Source organism: Chlamydotis macqueenii, chromosome 2 (genome assembly GCF_036417535.1).
Source record: "Chlamydotis macqueenii isolate bChlMac1 chromosome 2, bChlMac1.mat, whole genome shotgun sequence".
Taxonomy (NCBI): Eukaryota; Metazoa; Chordata; class Aves; order Otidiformes; family Otididae; genus Chlamydotis; species Chlamydotis macqueenii.
Genome location: NC_141557.1, coordinates 66,171,852 through 66,189,255, shown reverse-complemented (window position 1 = coordinate 66,189,255; position 17,404 = coordinate 66,171,852). Strand labels below are relative to the sequence as shown.

The window sequence follows — 17,404 nt, the reverse complement described above, 5'->3', positions numbered from 1 at the left end:
AGGAATCCCAAAGCACAAAACCGGGGAGAGAACATAATTAAAAGCAACAAGACTAACAGTAAATAAATAAATTAACAACCTTCTCTAACCTGAAACTTTCCCTTTCATTTTCCACTTTACTAAACGAGCTAGACTTTACTGATGGAAAGAAAGGTCTCCAAGTTTTAATTCTTTCCCTGTTTAAAAAAAAAAAAAAAAACACCGCAAAAAACAAATAAGCAAAAAAAAACCCACCAAACAACAACCCTGCCTGAAATCAGCCAATAGGACCCTGCCCAACCGCAGAGACTGGAGTTGCATGTAACTGTCACCCCAGAGCAGGAGATCCCTGGATTTGTTCCTCCTTGTTCTAAGGGTGGCAGAGATCACTTAGTGTTTCTTTGCCAAAAGCAAGAAACCAGAAATCCAGGGACATAATTATACAGCAGACCCATCAGCCTCTTGCTTCCCGAGCTGTTGCCTGCAGAGCAAGGTGTGAAGCGCAGAAGAATCACAATTGTCCACCCTCGAGTTGCTCACAAAACCCCAACCTCTGCAAAGCCCAGCAAAGGTTTCCCCGCTTTCACAGCTCCTTGGATGCAGGTGCTCAGTATCGAACCGGTTTCACCGACAGCTCCGAGTTAAGTTTGCAGCTACATTTCCATGACTATCACTAATGCAGCGAGAAGCCAAATTTTCTGTCTTTCCATGGATCTGGAGGAATTCAGTAGCACGCCTCTCCCACAATTGTGTGACTGTCTTTTTCTGAGGACAGGAAGCGCTTATCGGCCGTTTCAGCAGGCACTTCTACAACGCCCTGGGCCATGCCACTGGGAACTAAACTGCGAAAGGATAGAGTGTCTGCTGTTCTCCCATCTGGATTTCTAATGTGAACATCAGCGGCTTCACCTCCAGTATGCAATGTATGCCTTTCCCAAAATCGCTCATTTGTAAGATACTTCTATCCAAGTTCAGTTTACTTCTTTGATAATGAAGTTTTAGTTAATTATAATGCTGGAAAAACATGGAGGCAACAATTTAACACTGGATCTCCAAAAAAAAATAAGTTTCTGAGCAAGCAATTCTTTATCCCAAAGCCTTTCCCACCCCAGATATGCCAGTCCTGGCTGTCTTCCTTCGATCTGTCAGTTTTATTTCCAGCAGTTTAATTGCAGCATTGCAATGAATTTCCTGGCTCTTTCCATCCCATCTCAATGACATTCTTCTCAGTTTCAGGTGTATGCATTGCTGGTTGGGCTTTCAGGATCTCACTTACACACAAAGTCTTGTAATCCCAGCAAAAAAAAAATTGAGTCAATTTTCAGCCTGGCCTCAAAGGATTTGACTCCTTACACATAGATGGGAAAGGCGACTTCTAAAGGGAAGAAGGTCAAATACAAAAAGATTATTTTGACTGCCAGTCTAGCTGGCTGCCAATAAAATAAATTTTGCATCTCTCTATAACAAGCCCTCTTCCTTCTCTTCTCCTTTTCCTCACAGAGATTCTTGGGTCCTTCCCATCAACTCCTTCGTTCCTCACCTTACCCCATAGTCCTACAATCCTTTCTCCTGACCGCTCAAAGCTAACATGTGCACAGGACCACACAGAGCCTTAGAAGCAAAGTGCAACTTCAGACATCCAATAAGCACTTACAGCTTTCTAATACAGAGGCACGTTGTTAAAGATCTCCCATAGGAAGAGAGAGGTCTGTTTGCGCTATAACATACTTGTAAAGCCCGAGTCAGTGTGACCATTTTCAACCTCCAAATACCACTGATAAGTGGCAAATGATGAATAAACCACAAAAATCAGGGTTTAGAGGAGGTAAACCATTTTTTCCTACGCATTCCTGTAAAAATGTTTTTGGTACCATTACAAATTTTTAAGTAAGAGGAAATTGTTACATTGACTTACCTAATGTCCATGCAAAGTAATACTTTGGTTTTGCTGCCTGTGTTACAACATACAGGTAACCGAGTCTTGACAAGAAAGGTGTTTTATCAAGAAATTCATTATCAATAATATATGCCACAGGAAAGTTCTTGGTAAGCGTCAAGAATAAAACGAGAGATACTAGTGTGATACACAGCTTGTACATCACTGCTCCCTAGAAGGCACAACAACAATGAAACATTCATTAGAAACATTTGCTTAAGGAAAAAAAAAAGGCAGTACTCATGACATACAGAAACAGTGCCCTTCAAGAACCAACAAAGTTAGCAGTGACAAAGTTGATAATAATTAATTTTGAAGAGGTAACAAAGAAAAGGCCACAGTCAAAGCTTTGGTTTTTGTTTGTTTTACTGAACTACCTATAGATAGGAACAAAGGAGAATTAGAAGTCAAAATTGGTGATGAACTTCACAAGAGACTCCTACACCAGTTAGTGAAGGTCTTAAAATGAGAAAGAAAACAAAAAAAAACCCCACAAATTCTACAATGTAAAGGATAAATCTTCCCTATATGGACTGTCATTTCCCAGGACTAAAGACTAGATTGCTCCTGCAAGCCAAAGCCATCAGTATCCAGTACTATAGTAGGTCTTACTGCCCAGCTACCATTCAGAGGTCTTGCTAAAATCACTTGTCCAAAAACTGTACGTCTTATACAGCATGCACACCTTCCCACGATACAGGGTACCTGCTATGCCATACTGTTTTCTATTACCGCTACTTAGCTTTAGATATACTAATGTAATTGAGAATCATGTCAGTAGTTAGAAGCTTGATTTCAAATAGATATAGGAGTAAACTCTCCTCGATACAGTCATAATTAAAGAGGTAAATCTGGCACTTGGGTACCATGTGCCAATTGACTCATGTTCTCAAAAGACTAAAAAAAGTGCAATATACTATTGAAACAACAATGCATTTTTTCATCACAAGTACTCTTTTTATATCTTCTTCATAGAATCATAGAATCATAGAATAGTTAGGGTTGGAAGGGACCTTCAAAGGTCATCTAGTCCAATCCCCTTGCAAAGGAGCAGGGGCATCCCCGACTAGATCAGGTTGCTCAGAGCCTCATCCAGCCTGGCCTTGAATATTCAGGAATATTCATATTCAGGAATAAATCAGTGTGTAATTATCTTTAACAGTTATAGTACAAATGTTAATATTCTCTGCTGACTTGCATCTAACACAGTACAGGCCTTATTCTGACCTCAGACTAATGTACATCAGAAGTAATACCACTGAAGTCAGTAGAAATAAACTGTGTGCAACACAAATCAGATATGTATAGGCATATACTCCATTTCAGAGGAGACATTCTGCACACCCTCACAAAGCTATACATTCAGTGTCGCCTTAAGATAAGAGAGAGGAATCTGGTTCTCATGCTATGTTATCCTGCCTTACATGAAGGTCATTTTATAAGAAGGTCTTAAGGAGTATTAAAAAAAATATAAAATAAAATGAGTGTTAATTGTATGTGAAAAATGACCTCCAAGTCATCTTAAAGTGTGAGATTCTCTTGCAAAGCACCTGGACAAGATACAGTTTCTGATTAGCTGTGATTCATGTACTTCTAATATCTCTCACACTACAGGCAAGATTTGACTTTTTTTTTTTTCCCTGACATTTCCTCTTCTGTCTGGAGCTGAATTGCAACTGGTTATTATCAGAACCTACAGACCATTCCCATTGCTGTACAAAGGACATCCATTAACCGATGACCTGTTTTGCAAGCCAAACCTACTTGGGGAATTCAAGAGGAAGACACTAGCCCCTTCACCCTTGACCCTGTGATAAAAACAGCAGCCACTTCACAGAAAAAAAAACCCACTGTAATGTTTACTAGGAAGATTAAAAAAAAAAGTTTTCTTCTTAGTTTTTAATTATGAAACTCATGTACAAAGCTGTACTCTCCTGCCCTTCGCAATAAATCTTTGTCATTTTACAACTTACAGTTGGAGAAGGATCAGGAAGTCTGTCATAACCCTTCTGCTTCCAGTTCACTTCTAATAGTTTCATGTGCACGTGCCTCCCTTCAATGAAGGCTATATAATCCTTGTAATTGCTGCAAGGCCCAGCTATGATGCTCATAAAATTGAGGAGATAGCTTAAATACTCCAGTAAAGAAGGTCTTGTCCTGTGAAAATCATCCACACAAAACAAAACAAACAAAAAAAAACCCACAAAACAAGGTAAAACACAGCAAAGGCTTTCACGAGTGCTTTTTGTTGTACTGCCTGTCTCAGCCCCCAACTCTCTCCCAACACCCTCCCCCCAGCTGAAAGCTCACTAGATCCATTTTGGAGAAAATGAAGCATAGTCTCTCTTACATCCCAGTGATGTCTGGCAGATGGCAGTTGGAACAAGGGTAACATGGAAGTGCTTAAGCTACAGGTGAACAAATGCTACTGGTTTAAAATTTGTAATCTTATTACTAGAAACATTTTAATTAAAAATAGTCATAAATTTCAATACCTCTAAAATAAATTGACTTGCACATTTTAAACAGGCCAGCAGTACCAGGAGTGAGAAGCTGGTAACTGGTTTTGAACATCTGTCCAGTATGTCAGGGACCAGTGACGGCTGGCAGACCACAAGCGGAGTAACACTGGTCTCACCGAGCAGGGCAGTGCAGTATCTTGCCCTGTTACTCAAACCACAAGGCAGGGAGCATTTAAGATCAGGATTCTCAGGTCTGAGAGGAGCTCTCACCCACCCTTCAGAGTTCAGCCTTTTGAAAAATGGGAAGTGTGATGTGAGACATAGAGGATGAGAATGAGGAGGCACTCTCTGTCCTGCTGTGCAAATAAAGGAAGTAATTCCCTGTATTGCATCATGAACAGGAAAAGGAACTAAGGGAAAAAAACACATAAATCAAAAGACAGCTGAAGATGAAAGCCAAAGAAAGTCTATCGTGTTCGTTATATCCATTTTGCAAGTGCATATCCCACAAGTTCCTTCGGGGGTTTTACGTCAGATGTGAAATGAAGAAGATCCACTGTCCTTGCTACAGATCAGCAGGATGAAAAAGAAAGAAGCACAGGCCTCTCATGGCCAGTGTGATTTGTAAATTGTTGGGCTTGCTTTATTTCTGTGGCAGAAAACACCAGCATCCAAATTCTGCACTGAGATCCACAGTGCTCTCCACAAATGTACTAATAGTCACCATCCAAATACATGAGGAGTCCCCGGTCGAGAACAGAAACTAGGGCACAGTGTTTCAAGACTCTCCTATCCAAGATACAGATGGACACATATAAACCAAAACCCACTTAAAATTCTTTCAGACCAAACCATAAATTTCCAGCTGAAAAACTAAGCAACAGTTAAACATTCACTGTTGCCAACTTTTATTCTGAAGTGGAATTAGTCTGAATAAACAGTTAGCTTAGCCAGGATTTTCTGCATTCACTCTGCTGGTTATCATAGATGTTCGTGTCTGAATGATATGCTCTCTAGTGAAAGTGTTTCACGGAAAGATGCAGCAAACAATTTGGGGTAAGGCTCATCTTTCTATTCTGCAAAATCGAATTATTTGTGCTTTTGAGCTCTACAGTAAGATTAAAAATAAAGTCATTAGTTTCAACTTAGATTCTGCACATGGGTGGGTGGGGAGACATGAGCAATGCACGAAGGAATGTACAGAGGATGAGTGAGAAACAAAAACAGACCAAGAACAGGAGGGAAGACAAAAGGCTGTATTACCAAAGGGGATTTAAAACTCTTCAGTTATGACTTGTTTGCCACCAACACTTGAGCCGTTGGCATGTACTTTTCTTTTATGAGCTCATCTACTATACAAGGGTAAAAAAAAAAAGCCTGTTTGGTGAGAATTTGACTAGAATTAATCATTTGGTCACAAGGGCCCAATGCAGTTAAACATTATGCTGTGAACTTTAAAAATAGACACAAAGCTATGGGTCACAGAGAAAGTTATACGAGTCTCTGTACAGGATTTTTTCTTTTCAAGAAATGACTCCCTTCTTACTTTCAGAACTTCACAGGCAAATTTTCTTATGGCTGAATCTTCTGCCTTGAAAATGAAGGAAATAATTTGTCCTTAAACAAACACTTCATGGTGAAAAGTAGTTATGGTTCTAAGGCTAATGCTGTACAGTAATTTTTATTAAAAAATAACAATAATAATAATTCAGCTGCATCCTGTACCTGTATTGAGAGACAAAATAGAAAAAAAAAAAGCTGCTCAAACATGCGATCAACATGCTGTCTATGAGAAGAATAGTCATGTAACATGAAGGACTAGGAGTATTAACACTACAGAGGGAGATAGGAAAAAAAAAATTCAGTGTCCAAAAATTATGGCAAAGAAAAGCAGTACTTGAAGTGTCAGAGTTAAACCAAAATGGAGTTTTACTATGATATCGTTTGATGACAGAGGAGGAGTATTCTACTTGGAAAAATAACATATCACAGACAGGATGAAGACAACTGCCAAAGAGTCCTTATAGTACAGTCTTGGTCTGAACATAAAACAGTCGATTCAGTGAAGACTAATTTTGTTGCATGTGTGTATTCAAGTCAATGAGATGTTGCCAAGTACATCAGTGCTTTACTGACCAGCATGGGGTGATAAAGGTCAAAGTCCTGGATTGAAGAAATAAGGAATATAGCAGAGAAGCTATGTTTGTGTAAGGAGGGCACTGACAGCAGCATTACAAAACTAAATCTACTCAATCAAATATAAAAAGCAGGTAGGACTTTTGCCTTATCATGGACTGGGAAGAAGCAAGGAACATTTTCATGGATGGGCCGCTAAGTTGGTCCTGACATTGCAAAGAAAAAAAAAAACCAAACCCAAACCCTGAACTTCTTTGGATGAAATCAAGTACAAATCACTGGGGGAATTAAATTCTTACTTTACAGCAAGCCGATTTTGCTCAGCAGTGAGTTCCTCAGCTTGTCGCCCTATTCCTAGAAAGAAAGAAAAGTCATGTTAGATCTTTCTGAAAGCCAGACACTGAAAGCCACCCCCAAAGCCTTATGCTCGCATCCCATAGATAACTTTATAAAGCCATAAGTTTCAAGATTTCTCTGTCACAGACAGTTGTAATACACCTCAATTCCTAGCTTTTACATCAGCTATATTCATCATCTGCTATACCTCTTTACTCAATTCCTTACCTCATTCCCTCTTTCTCACCCTTGCTACACTCTCAGGAAGAGCAGTCATCGTATTCCCACACAAACAATGCAACTCGAAATGCCACCAACTGGCAGTGACCCCCAGCAGCCTCTGCTAACAGTTCTGGGCTGGAAAAACCTCTGTTCCCAGAAGCCGCTGGCTCATTTAAGCATAAGCCTCCCTGCTGGCTCCTTGGTGAGAAATGGAGCACTTCACAGCAGGAGGAGCAGGCAGTGGAAGAGAAAGGGGCTCTCAGGAAACAGAAGCTCCACTGGTGTGAACCAGCAGCCTGGCTGCCTGCTGCTGGAGCAAGCTTAAATACACACATCAGTAATAATCTGGAATTGTACACGGTCCAGTCTGGAAGGGTGACCTCCTGTTGAGTGCATTGGACCTTTGGGGCCAGAGGTAGAGCACAGGCTTGCTGTCCCAGGAAAACTATGGAAAAATCTTGTACTATGGCCAGTGCGTAAACAGATGTTGCTCATAGCAAATATCTCAAAACCTTTACTCTGAAGCTTTAGCTGCACATACTGTGAGGAATCCCACTGGCTTCAGTAGAACAACTCACCACAGGATGAGTCACAGCAGTTGATGCTGAGCGTGCATACATACATCTTCACAGGGGCTTGGCATCAATTAACACTACTGTTCTAAACATACTGGCCATCATTACCAACACACACACACACACAAGACCCAATTCCTAAAGAGACTGCTGATAAGCTGCTCATTTCCATTCTCTCTCCGCTATTTCAGTTTGTAAATACTGGGAGGGCGTGAGTTCCAGGGAAACAATTAAGCACTTAATTACTTAAAGGGCTGGGTATTTTGTTTGTCTGTTTCTATTTATGGGCAGCCGCTAAATTTTTACAAATAGAGATTAGTTACTGATGCTTGAACTGCAAACTGCTGCCATTTGATGGACTGCTCCGTACAGGGATGTTCCCCATGTAATGAGCCTCTTCCACCATCATTAACCTGTAGGCTTTCTAGTTTGCTTAAAATGCTCCTGCCTCTGCTGTTATCTCTTCCTTTCCATCTGTTCGTTTACCTTCAATATTCTAGGTGTGCATCCAGGCTGCACATCACTATGGCATGAGGCGATACCTGAGCTGGCTAGCTTAAATAACAGAGGCAGAGAAGCCCCAGCAACGTGAATGTCAACGACAAGGTCAATTAGCTGAGCTTCAAGCTACAAGCATTATAGCCAGCTAAAAGCATTAGACTCACTTGTGTAAACACAGCTTGTGCACAACGCCAGACCCTGCAGCCTGTGGTGTGACCATCGCTTAAATCCTAGATCATAACAACTCTATAGCAGGCTACTTATTTACTCACCCAGAGCTTATCATGCAGTGGGCCTCGGACCATCAGAAATTCACACTGCAACATCAGGAGACATGAGCAATCACGGTACTGGTGACAATGGACATTTCTAGCCTTTGCACCGTGCTATACACAGGCATTTTTACTGGGAAATAATAGTGCTCTTTGTCACAGCACAGCACAAGACTGAAGATCATGTTATTTTGCTTGCAACTGTGCTTCTCCCTGCACTGGGAAAAAGCTATTGAATTCCATCTCTCACAACTCATGGAGTATATTATCACTGAATACACCAGTGATAGTATATATTTGCCACATTAACATTAATGACTGCACCTATGTATCAAACACAACTCCTGATTTTTGAGAATCAAGAACAGCTTCAGAGAGCTTAATGGAGATGCACTGTAGCATCTAAGCAGCAGATACTGGGACTAGCTAAAATCCAAATTGGGCTTCACAGAAGTAGCGCACCCACAGGGGAAAACAGTTGTCTTCATTACTGCAAAGATAGTTTGATCCTAGAGAACTGATCAAAACTTGAAGTTTCTCATTTTCCTCCACAAAGCATTTTTCTTCTTCATTTGGAGCAACTCGCCAAACTACATTCATCCACTCTGTAACTCAGCCACAGAATGTGCTGGAATAAAAAGGCTGTCTTCAGGACACGGGAAGAGATTCCTTTTCTTACCGTCATGTAACTGGCATGCAAGTGTTGTGATCTTCTGTGTAATTATCATCAGCGGACTATAACAAAGACAGAGACAACAGTTACACATTTTGTAATACAAATTATTCCAACTTTCTTACTGAATGCCTTTATCCCTTTAAAAGGCATAACTGTATTAGCAACAAGTGGAAAACATCCAATTAAAACTGAAGGAGGAACTCAAGCATAAGACAATTGCCTGAGTTCAAAACAACCCCACAGTAACTTGCACTGGAATTTTTAATTGCTAAGTGCATACAAAGCCTTATTTTATGTCTCCCCATCCTGCAGCAGCACAAATTCTAACTCAGAAGAAATCTCATCACTAGGAAATACCAATGTCTGCAATCCTCTGGGCTTCTTTTCAGGCAAAGACCAAATTCAAGTCCCATGCAATGCGACACCAGAATACAGCAATGCTGCTGTAACGTAACTCTGGCTTTTCTTACAGTTACTCTCCTAGTGTCAGTGTCCTAAAGAAATGTCTACTCTGCAGACACACATGCTTATTTCCCCACATGAATCAATTCGGACTGTGTGCAAATACCAGAATAGCTGTCAGCACAGCAGTTTCTCACTTGCTTCTTGGCCACACAACTGCCTTGTGGACAGCCTGTCCAAGATGTACCATCCAACTGGGAGTGTTTGGGCACGTGGGATTGGGAGCCTCCCAAAACCATGAGCTAGCTGTACCTGAGCCATGCTTACAGGCTACAACCACCCAGTAGCTCTGGGGCCAACCAAACAAGGGGCATAGGAATAGCCACTACGTTCAATAGGGCTGCTGTACTTCCCATATCCAGCTTTACAGAGCTTCTCAGCACCGTAGGCAAATGTGAGCTGCTCTGGCTAAGGAACAGGAAAAAAGGCAAAACTCAGCTTGGTGGCATCAGGAGCTGGTCCCCATGGGGTAAAAGTCATGGCCAGAAGCATTCGGGGGTATGTAAGAAGAAAGATGGGGGGGAAAACCATGGGGACAACTAACCAGACCCTCCTAGGCAGGGACTCCAGAGTTAATTGTGGTCCATATACAGTTTCTAAGGGCTGTGCAGCCCGAAACACAAAACCTGGTGCTGAACATCTGTAATCTGGAAGGACCCATGGCAGGCAAAGCAAGGGATGAGCACCTGGTAACACTGCTTCTCCCCGTCTCTCTGTCATTGGGAACATTAGCACAGTGTGCCCAGAGCTCACACTACCTATGAGTCCTTCACAACCCAAATAGCCAGGAGGTTGTAATGGCTGATGAGGATACATCATTATTGTCAAAGCATTAATTGTGATGATTATATGTAAAATCAGTTCCACAGAAGAGATTTCTTTTCGCTGAGGATTAATACAACAAATTGTTTCTCGATTTGGTGATAAATGATCAACATAAATAGTACAGAGGTTTCTGCTTAAACACAAATTATGTCTTCCAACACGGAAGTTAAAACCCGAGCTTGTGCACATACTATTTACAAAGTTTGGTGGTATATGGAGCTTTTTAAAGAGACATAGATGATTACTCCAAATATTATGGCTATTCATTTTAAATATCATAATATATTTTCTGTAATTCAATGAAAGAAAAAAGATTAAGCACTGTATTTTCCCCACCAATTTCTTAAGGCAATGAAAAAAAAGGGGGGGGCAGTTACATTCAATGGTATCTCTGTCTAAAATAACAGTCAAATATTCATATTCTGAAGAGATTTGCAAGAGGTTCCGAACCATCCTTGATTAAATCAACCTACTGGTTACAATCAAATGTAAAACCAATGGCTAAGATAAACTGTTTGCAATCTGGTTATCCCATTATGATAAACTAAACTGATTTTCAAGACAATTAATACACTGAGCATAGTAAACACAAGAATATTTGAAGAAGAGATTATTTCATGGTAAATGTTCCTTTTAAAAAAAAAAAACCTACTAAATATGGCTGACCTTTTTCAAGAGTCCACATGTAATTCTGCATGGGTAGTTTGCATTTTCTACCCCAAAACAGAGAACATGCAATAACAGCCAATGTCTTAATCAGAAACTATTTTTATTGTTTCAGCAGTCTCTATTTGAAATGTCAGTAAAAAAGCTTGCACATAAAATCCAGAACAAGCTTAAATATATACACATCTGGAATACAACCATAACACAAAGGTTTGTACAGCAGCTCCCCTTGGGTCACCTAGACCATTGATTGCAGCTAAGGAATGGATGAATTCAGCAGTGATTTCTGACCTTCCAGACCACTCCGATATTGTGAAATAGCTATTCTAATTTTTATTACAATTCATCTTTCAAGAAAAGTTATTTATAAGCTGTTTTCATCATTATCTTCAACATCCTATTTCTCAAAGTAAGTCTTCTCATTCAGACAAAATTTAGCTTTGCTTTCAAAAACACATAAATCCCAATCCTTTGAGCATACAGAAAAGCAGATTTTTTTAATCATTAAGAGACAGAGGCTGTCAGTGAACCAGCAGTTCTACTGTAATAAACACAGATTTTTATTTTGTCAGTGCTTGACCTTTTAGCTTCATGGGTGAACACTTGTCTCAAATTGGTTCAATTTATTGCATATGTTTCTTATGGCAAGCATTTTATGCCAACATTGAAGTGGGTAACTTTAAACCTCAGGCTCAGAGCCAAAACCGCATGCCTTTAAGTGCCTAAATTTAGACACTTGTCTTAGAAAATTGGGCCCCCCACCGTACGCCAGTGAGAACCAAAATGCAAACAATCCTGATGTGCTGATTAACCAGGGGAAGCAGAAGTGCAGCCTGCACTAGAAGTCATACAATGCATAAACACAGAGAAGAGAGTGGTTCTCTTCATCTATATTAGGAATTCATTGCCTCATTGATGGCGTGTTGTAACCCAACAGAACAAGTCAGCCCCTCCTGTAATTTAATCAGAAAAGACAGACGGTCTGCCTCCTTCAAATCTCAACTCCAGAGGAGACAAGCGAGCACAAAAGTGATGCTGTTGGCACTGTGGGTGGGAAGGAGACCCACAAGGTGCATCTGAGATACCTTCAGTTCTCCCTCCTGCCACCACCATTGTACTACACAGCTACAGGTCTCTTCTATACCCTGCTCAGGAAGGTGGAAACCTGCTGTACAGTGGCAATGGGATGACACCCTCTAAATCTTTCACAAGATCAGTATCAGATATCATTAAACCCTTCGCACAAAGGGTAATCAAGGTTTCAGGTGAACAGGGAGCATTTTCCTTCTCCCTCACCCGTTTACCATTCCCCACTGACTTGGTCTCACTGAGAGGCCAAGCCTTTGCTGCAGGAGAGGGCAGAGTACAACAAAACAATGGCAGTACTGGAGCTCTCCCTCCTTCTGGCACCCCTTCAGGGTGTGGAGGCTCCCACCTTCTGCACACCCACACCTGCCCCACTCCTCCCTGGGGACTCGCCAATCTCTCCTCATCACACACACACAGAGACACAGCAAGTCTAAGATTGCTTCTGTTTCTTCAGAATGAAAAATAGTCCTTTCCCCCATATTTGCAGAGCAATGCATGAGGATGTAAGTCTTGAAACAGTATTAAAAATTATCTAGGAAAAATACATTTAAACTAGGGGGAAAAATAGTCTCATCATTTTCTATATACACATGTGAGTTTTGATTATTAAAACTTGGCAATATCAGAGTATTGAATTGTCATTTCTATTCAGCCTTTCAGGCAAGCTCTAATTTTAAATGTCACTAAAACATTAAGTTAACACACAAAACACAGCATCATATCACATATAGTCAACTGTTTCCAACATGACAATATTTTAAACCTTAGACTCTACTGGAAAAAGTCAGTAGTGCTACAAACAAGAAGGGGAGTTAACAAAACTATAAAAATTCCAACAACCTTTCTTTCTTCAAATTTTGAGAGATGCACAAGTTAATGGAATGGGGCAAATTATTAGGTTGAATTTAAAGAGAAAATCTACCTACTATACTTGCATTACAGATAAAACATGAAGGTTTACCCCTAGGAAGGAAGCATTTGAAATAAAACCCACTTAAGAAGCCTAAACGACTTGAACTCCATCATATCTGAATACCTTCCAGATGCTTTGCAGCCACATGCAGAGTGGTGATTCCACATCCTCTCCTCTTTGCCTGTCCTACTAAGCACTACAGTTACAAACTAGCACAGAAACACAGAACTTGATTTAGCCGTGGTGTGACATTTTTCCCCTCCCTCTACATTTTATGTATGGTCTAGGAGTTTAATCTCAGGTTGTAGCTGCATTGTACCACCTACACACAAATCACAGTGGCCAACTTTTAATTTAAAAAAAAAAAAATCAAATCTAGAAATAGTCCCAGGGAATCAGTATGAAATAGGAAATTTCAACAAACTAAAAACAAAACAAAACAAAACTGTCTTTACCTTACGTTAGATGCCTTGAAAAATAACACAAGACAAAGATGCAAGAGTTTACAGAGAATGCTCAAGAGAGGGTTTTACCTTCCTCTAATAAAACCTCCCAAATTAAAACATACCCATTAATGCCATTTTTAAACATGGTTTGCCCCAGTGTAATGACACTGCCCAGAAGCACAGGCCAGTGGAAGTAAAGATGTCGGCATCGGTTGTAGCCTGCTGCGGGGATCCTCCCCGTATCACAGGCTGGCTTCTGCACTGAGCAAGCTTTGATGCTTATGAGAGAAAAGACATTTACCAAGTGGAGTCTGCCTGACCTTCGGTAATCCCATGGAGGACTCTGGCACACCCTCGCTAGAAATACTTTCCACTGACCTGATTTCACTAAGGGAGGAGGTGGAGTCAAAGGCTCGCTGCAGACAAGAGTGCAAACCAGCAAACATTTATTTCAGGTTTATCTCTTTAGCCCTGAAGCCACAACGAGAAGTTCGCACAGTCACACTCTGCCATGACATTAACTGTGCTGCTAAGGGACAAGCTGGAGATACTACAATGGCTTCAGTGGCAGGGGGCTCTTACTTCTGCTTTCGACAGCAAAATGAAGAAGTGCCGAAACACAGAGAGGAAAAACACTTCACTAAACACACTCATACCTCCAAAGCAACTTCCAACTTGCTTTGTGTGTTTTTTTGGTGAAAGCTCCCAAAAAGCTTTCTTCATGATAGAAGAATTTCACTGAAAAGAGTATTTACTTCTGGAGAAGCGTCCTGGGATGCACTAATGTGTGGAGCTCTCTAGTAGTGATTGTCTGCTTGAATTTTGGCTAATTCCCACATTGCGGCTCTTGGAGGGCTTCTGTGTAACCAATGGTAAGTGATCCCAGCGCAGTTTCAAGTGGCCAAACACCCAGCAGAGCAGCCAAGTAGTGAGCGGGCACAGAAAACAGACCGACCTCCCCTTAGTCACCCTGCATGTGCGCTGCTCTACTGCCTCTGGGGACCCACTGCGGACCAAGGTTACCCAGGATTTATTGCACTTCATACATTTAAAAGACAAGAAAGTAAAAATAACCAACGGAACTTGCAGGACCAGTTAGTATTACTGCATTGGGTTTTAACACGGTAACAGAGTACATCTATGTTTGTTTCCATCAGCAAATGTATTTTCTTTGTAAAAAATGGCGTTGTAACTTTGTTCCTTTCTTGGTGGTTGATACTAAGCCACTGAGAGGGGACAAACCAGCAACAAAGCACTAAACATGCAATAAAAATCCACTGCTTTGAAGTGACACTTGTTACTAAAGTATCTGCTTATATGGCTTTTCGAGAGGGCTCTTTCAATGACCATCCCTTTCTAAGTGGTTTGCTGAGAATGCTGCTGCTGTTCTGTATCTGGGATAGAGTGAGCACGTAAAGATGTCCCCTCCTTCTGGAGAGTGATGTCCACCAAAACACTCATGTAAGAAGTACAGATTTGACATATGTAGGGAGGAAAACTGCTCAAATCTCCCTAATAATTCAGCTCTGGTCTCTATAAGACCAATAGAAGACTGAAAGCAATGCCAGTGTATGTGGTCATCTTCACAAACTGTATTTCTTTTCTGTAAGGAATGGCACCAAGAAACTCACATATGCACAATCATTCCCTGACATTCACTGAATAAGCTGCAATATTAGGAAATTTTGCTCAGACACTGAAGGAATTCAAAGAGGAAACAAAAAAGTTCTGTAGTCTTAATCAAGCAAAGGATTAAAGCTGACACAACTTCATACAGATGAGGAACTCCCCTGAATTCCATCTAGATGATCATATGGATATGGCATTTCTTCATCTAGCTTGCTAGATTGAAACCATATCGATTACTAATTTCCAAACATCCCAATCAAGATCCCTTGACTTATTTTAAACTAATTTATCCCTAAAGCCATAATATTACTATACTTAGTCAGAGCCTGTGACATAAAGAAAACAAACCCCCAAACTGTATGTTAGTATTACCATTTTTATAAAGTTGTATAGAAACCAGGCAACTTACCAGCATAATCCTCTTAGCATAAAGAAGAAATAAGAGAGAGAAAAAGAGAGAGAAAGAGTTAGGATTTAGTATTCCTAGGTACAATGTATAAATGCCATGGCAAACCAAGCAAAATAAAATATGTATGTTTCTCTAAAAGACTGATTTGAATTAAGGGGGAAGCACAGCATTCAGTTATTTTACAATTAGTGCTCAAAATTGAATAGTTTTCTTTGAGAAAGTATGCAGAAGAAAATTCCTAAATTGTGTCACCACAGTTTTGTGAAATAATATAAACAAAAGAACTTTTTAAAAAGAAGTAATTAAAGTGTAGCAAACTGGAACTGATTTTCAATAAAACTTGGCACATAAGTTTTTTAAAAATGGACTTTTCGCCTAAAAACTAAGCAATACATGAAAGACCCTTAAATCAAGAAAATGCTGCAAGCAGCTTGAGTACAGTTTTGATTGTAGGAGTCAGTGACCAAACCTACTCTTTGCATGAGTTAGAAGAACTAACTAGTCATCAGCAGAGAACAAGTTTCCTTACTTCTTAACCTTGACGTGGTGAATCACTGATATTCTGTTTTTCAGTTTACTTAAGACATGACTTAGAAGTTACCTTGTTCTCCATCCATTTCTACCTGCGTTTTACAAGCTGTTTTCTCAAAATGGGGAGACTCCAAACAAATAGCACAATCAACTATTACTAAAGAACAACAACAAAAAAAATATATTTGCAAGCACACATCAAAAGGGTTAGGCACACAAACTGTTAAGTGCACAAAGCAGGTGAAGAGAGCAAATGAGGTATGCCAGCTTTCAGCATCAACACTGGGAAACACTCATTTAACATCTGGCTCCTCACTTTAGGAAACCAACATTGGACAGCTGATGGCACTAGAATTGGCTACGTGACTATATGATGTGGATTAAAACTTCCTCCTTGCAATCAGATATCACCAGCAACTTACGGGATACTGAGACCTCTAATACAAGCCAGCAAATCACAGGCTTCTTGTTCCCTTTTAAAGATTCCCTTAAAACCAGTGTTTTTGTCTTTTTGGTGCATATTCCCAGACATGTTCACCCAAAAGGAGGGGAAGCTGGAGGGAGATGAGCATCACTCCATGGATTCTGTCTCAGTTGTTTCTGAAGTCCTGAGGGAGAACTTAAAGGCCATCCTTCCAGACAGGAGCCTGTTTGCTTGCAACCCTATTACCACATGGAATAGATGTGAAACCATCAAACATGAGAAGCAGCAAGAAGAGGCTCAGTTGCTGCTCATACTTGGTAAAACCATGGTCAGGGAGTATATTTTTGTCTCTCTGTATGTTCACATCTGTTTAGGTACATGTATAAAGCCTCAGTGGGCATATATTATTTACAGCTGAGGAAAATAGGTTTTAAGACAGATTTATGAAGCTGACCTGGGTTTAAGCACTTCAGATTGCAATTTTTTATTATTACCACTACAATCTTTTTATTTATTCTTAGTTTTTAAAATATACCATGAAGATGTAGTTCATATCTATACCACATTTTCCACACAGCCATAGTGTTTACTATGTGTCAGTTTTACGTTTGACTGAAGTTTAGAAATTGGTTTATATCTTGAAGCATCAGGACAAAATCAAATTATAGAGGAAGTTCAGGTATTATTCCTTCACTACCATTATTATCCTCAAGCTCATCATTAGGTAAGAGTTTCACCAAGAGAGCAGAAAATGTCTATAATATAAACAACCACCATTCCTCTTCTTCCACCCCCAGTCTCAGCTGGATCTTTATTAAATGTCTTCAGAGAGAGACAGTGCATTTCTGAACATGCTATTCAGAAAAGCATGCTCTCTCGCATTTCTCTCCCTGTCTCATACACACACAGAGCTAG

General features: G+C 40.3%; 1 protein-coding gene across 4 annotated transcripts in view; it reads right to left on the bottom strand.

Moving 5' to 3' along the window:
• Positions 1–17,404, bottom strand: part of MBOAT1 (membrane bound glycerophospholipid O-acyltransferase 1) — a 57,469-nt gene that overhangs the window by 10,566 nt on the left and 29,499 nt on the right. For all 4 annotated transcript variants that reach the window (XM_086743163.1, XM_086743166.1, XM_086743165.1 and 1 more), the window contains 4 exons: positions 9,099–9,154; positions 6,813–6,867; positions 3,889–4,072; positions 1,895–2,087 (listed from right to left, as the gene is read on the bottom strand). In XM_086743163.1, coding sequence (XP_086599289.1) covers positions 1,895–2,087; positions 3,889–4,072; positions 6,813–6,867; positions 9,099–9,154 — 488 coding nt within the window. The remainder of the gene's footprint in view (positions 1–1,894; positions 2,088–3,888; positions 4,073–6,812; positions 6,868–9,098; positions 9,155–17,404) is intronic.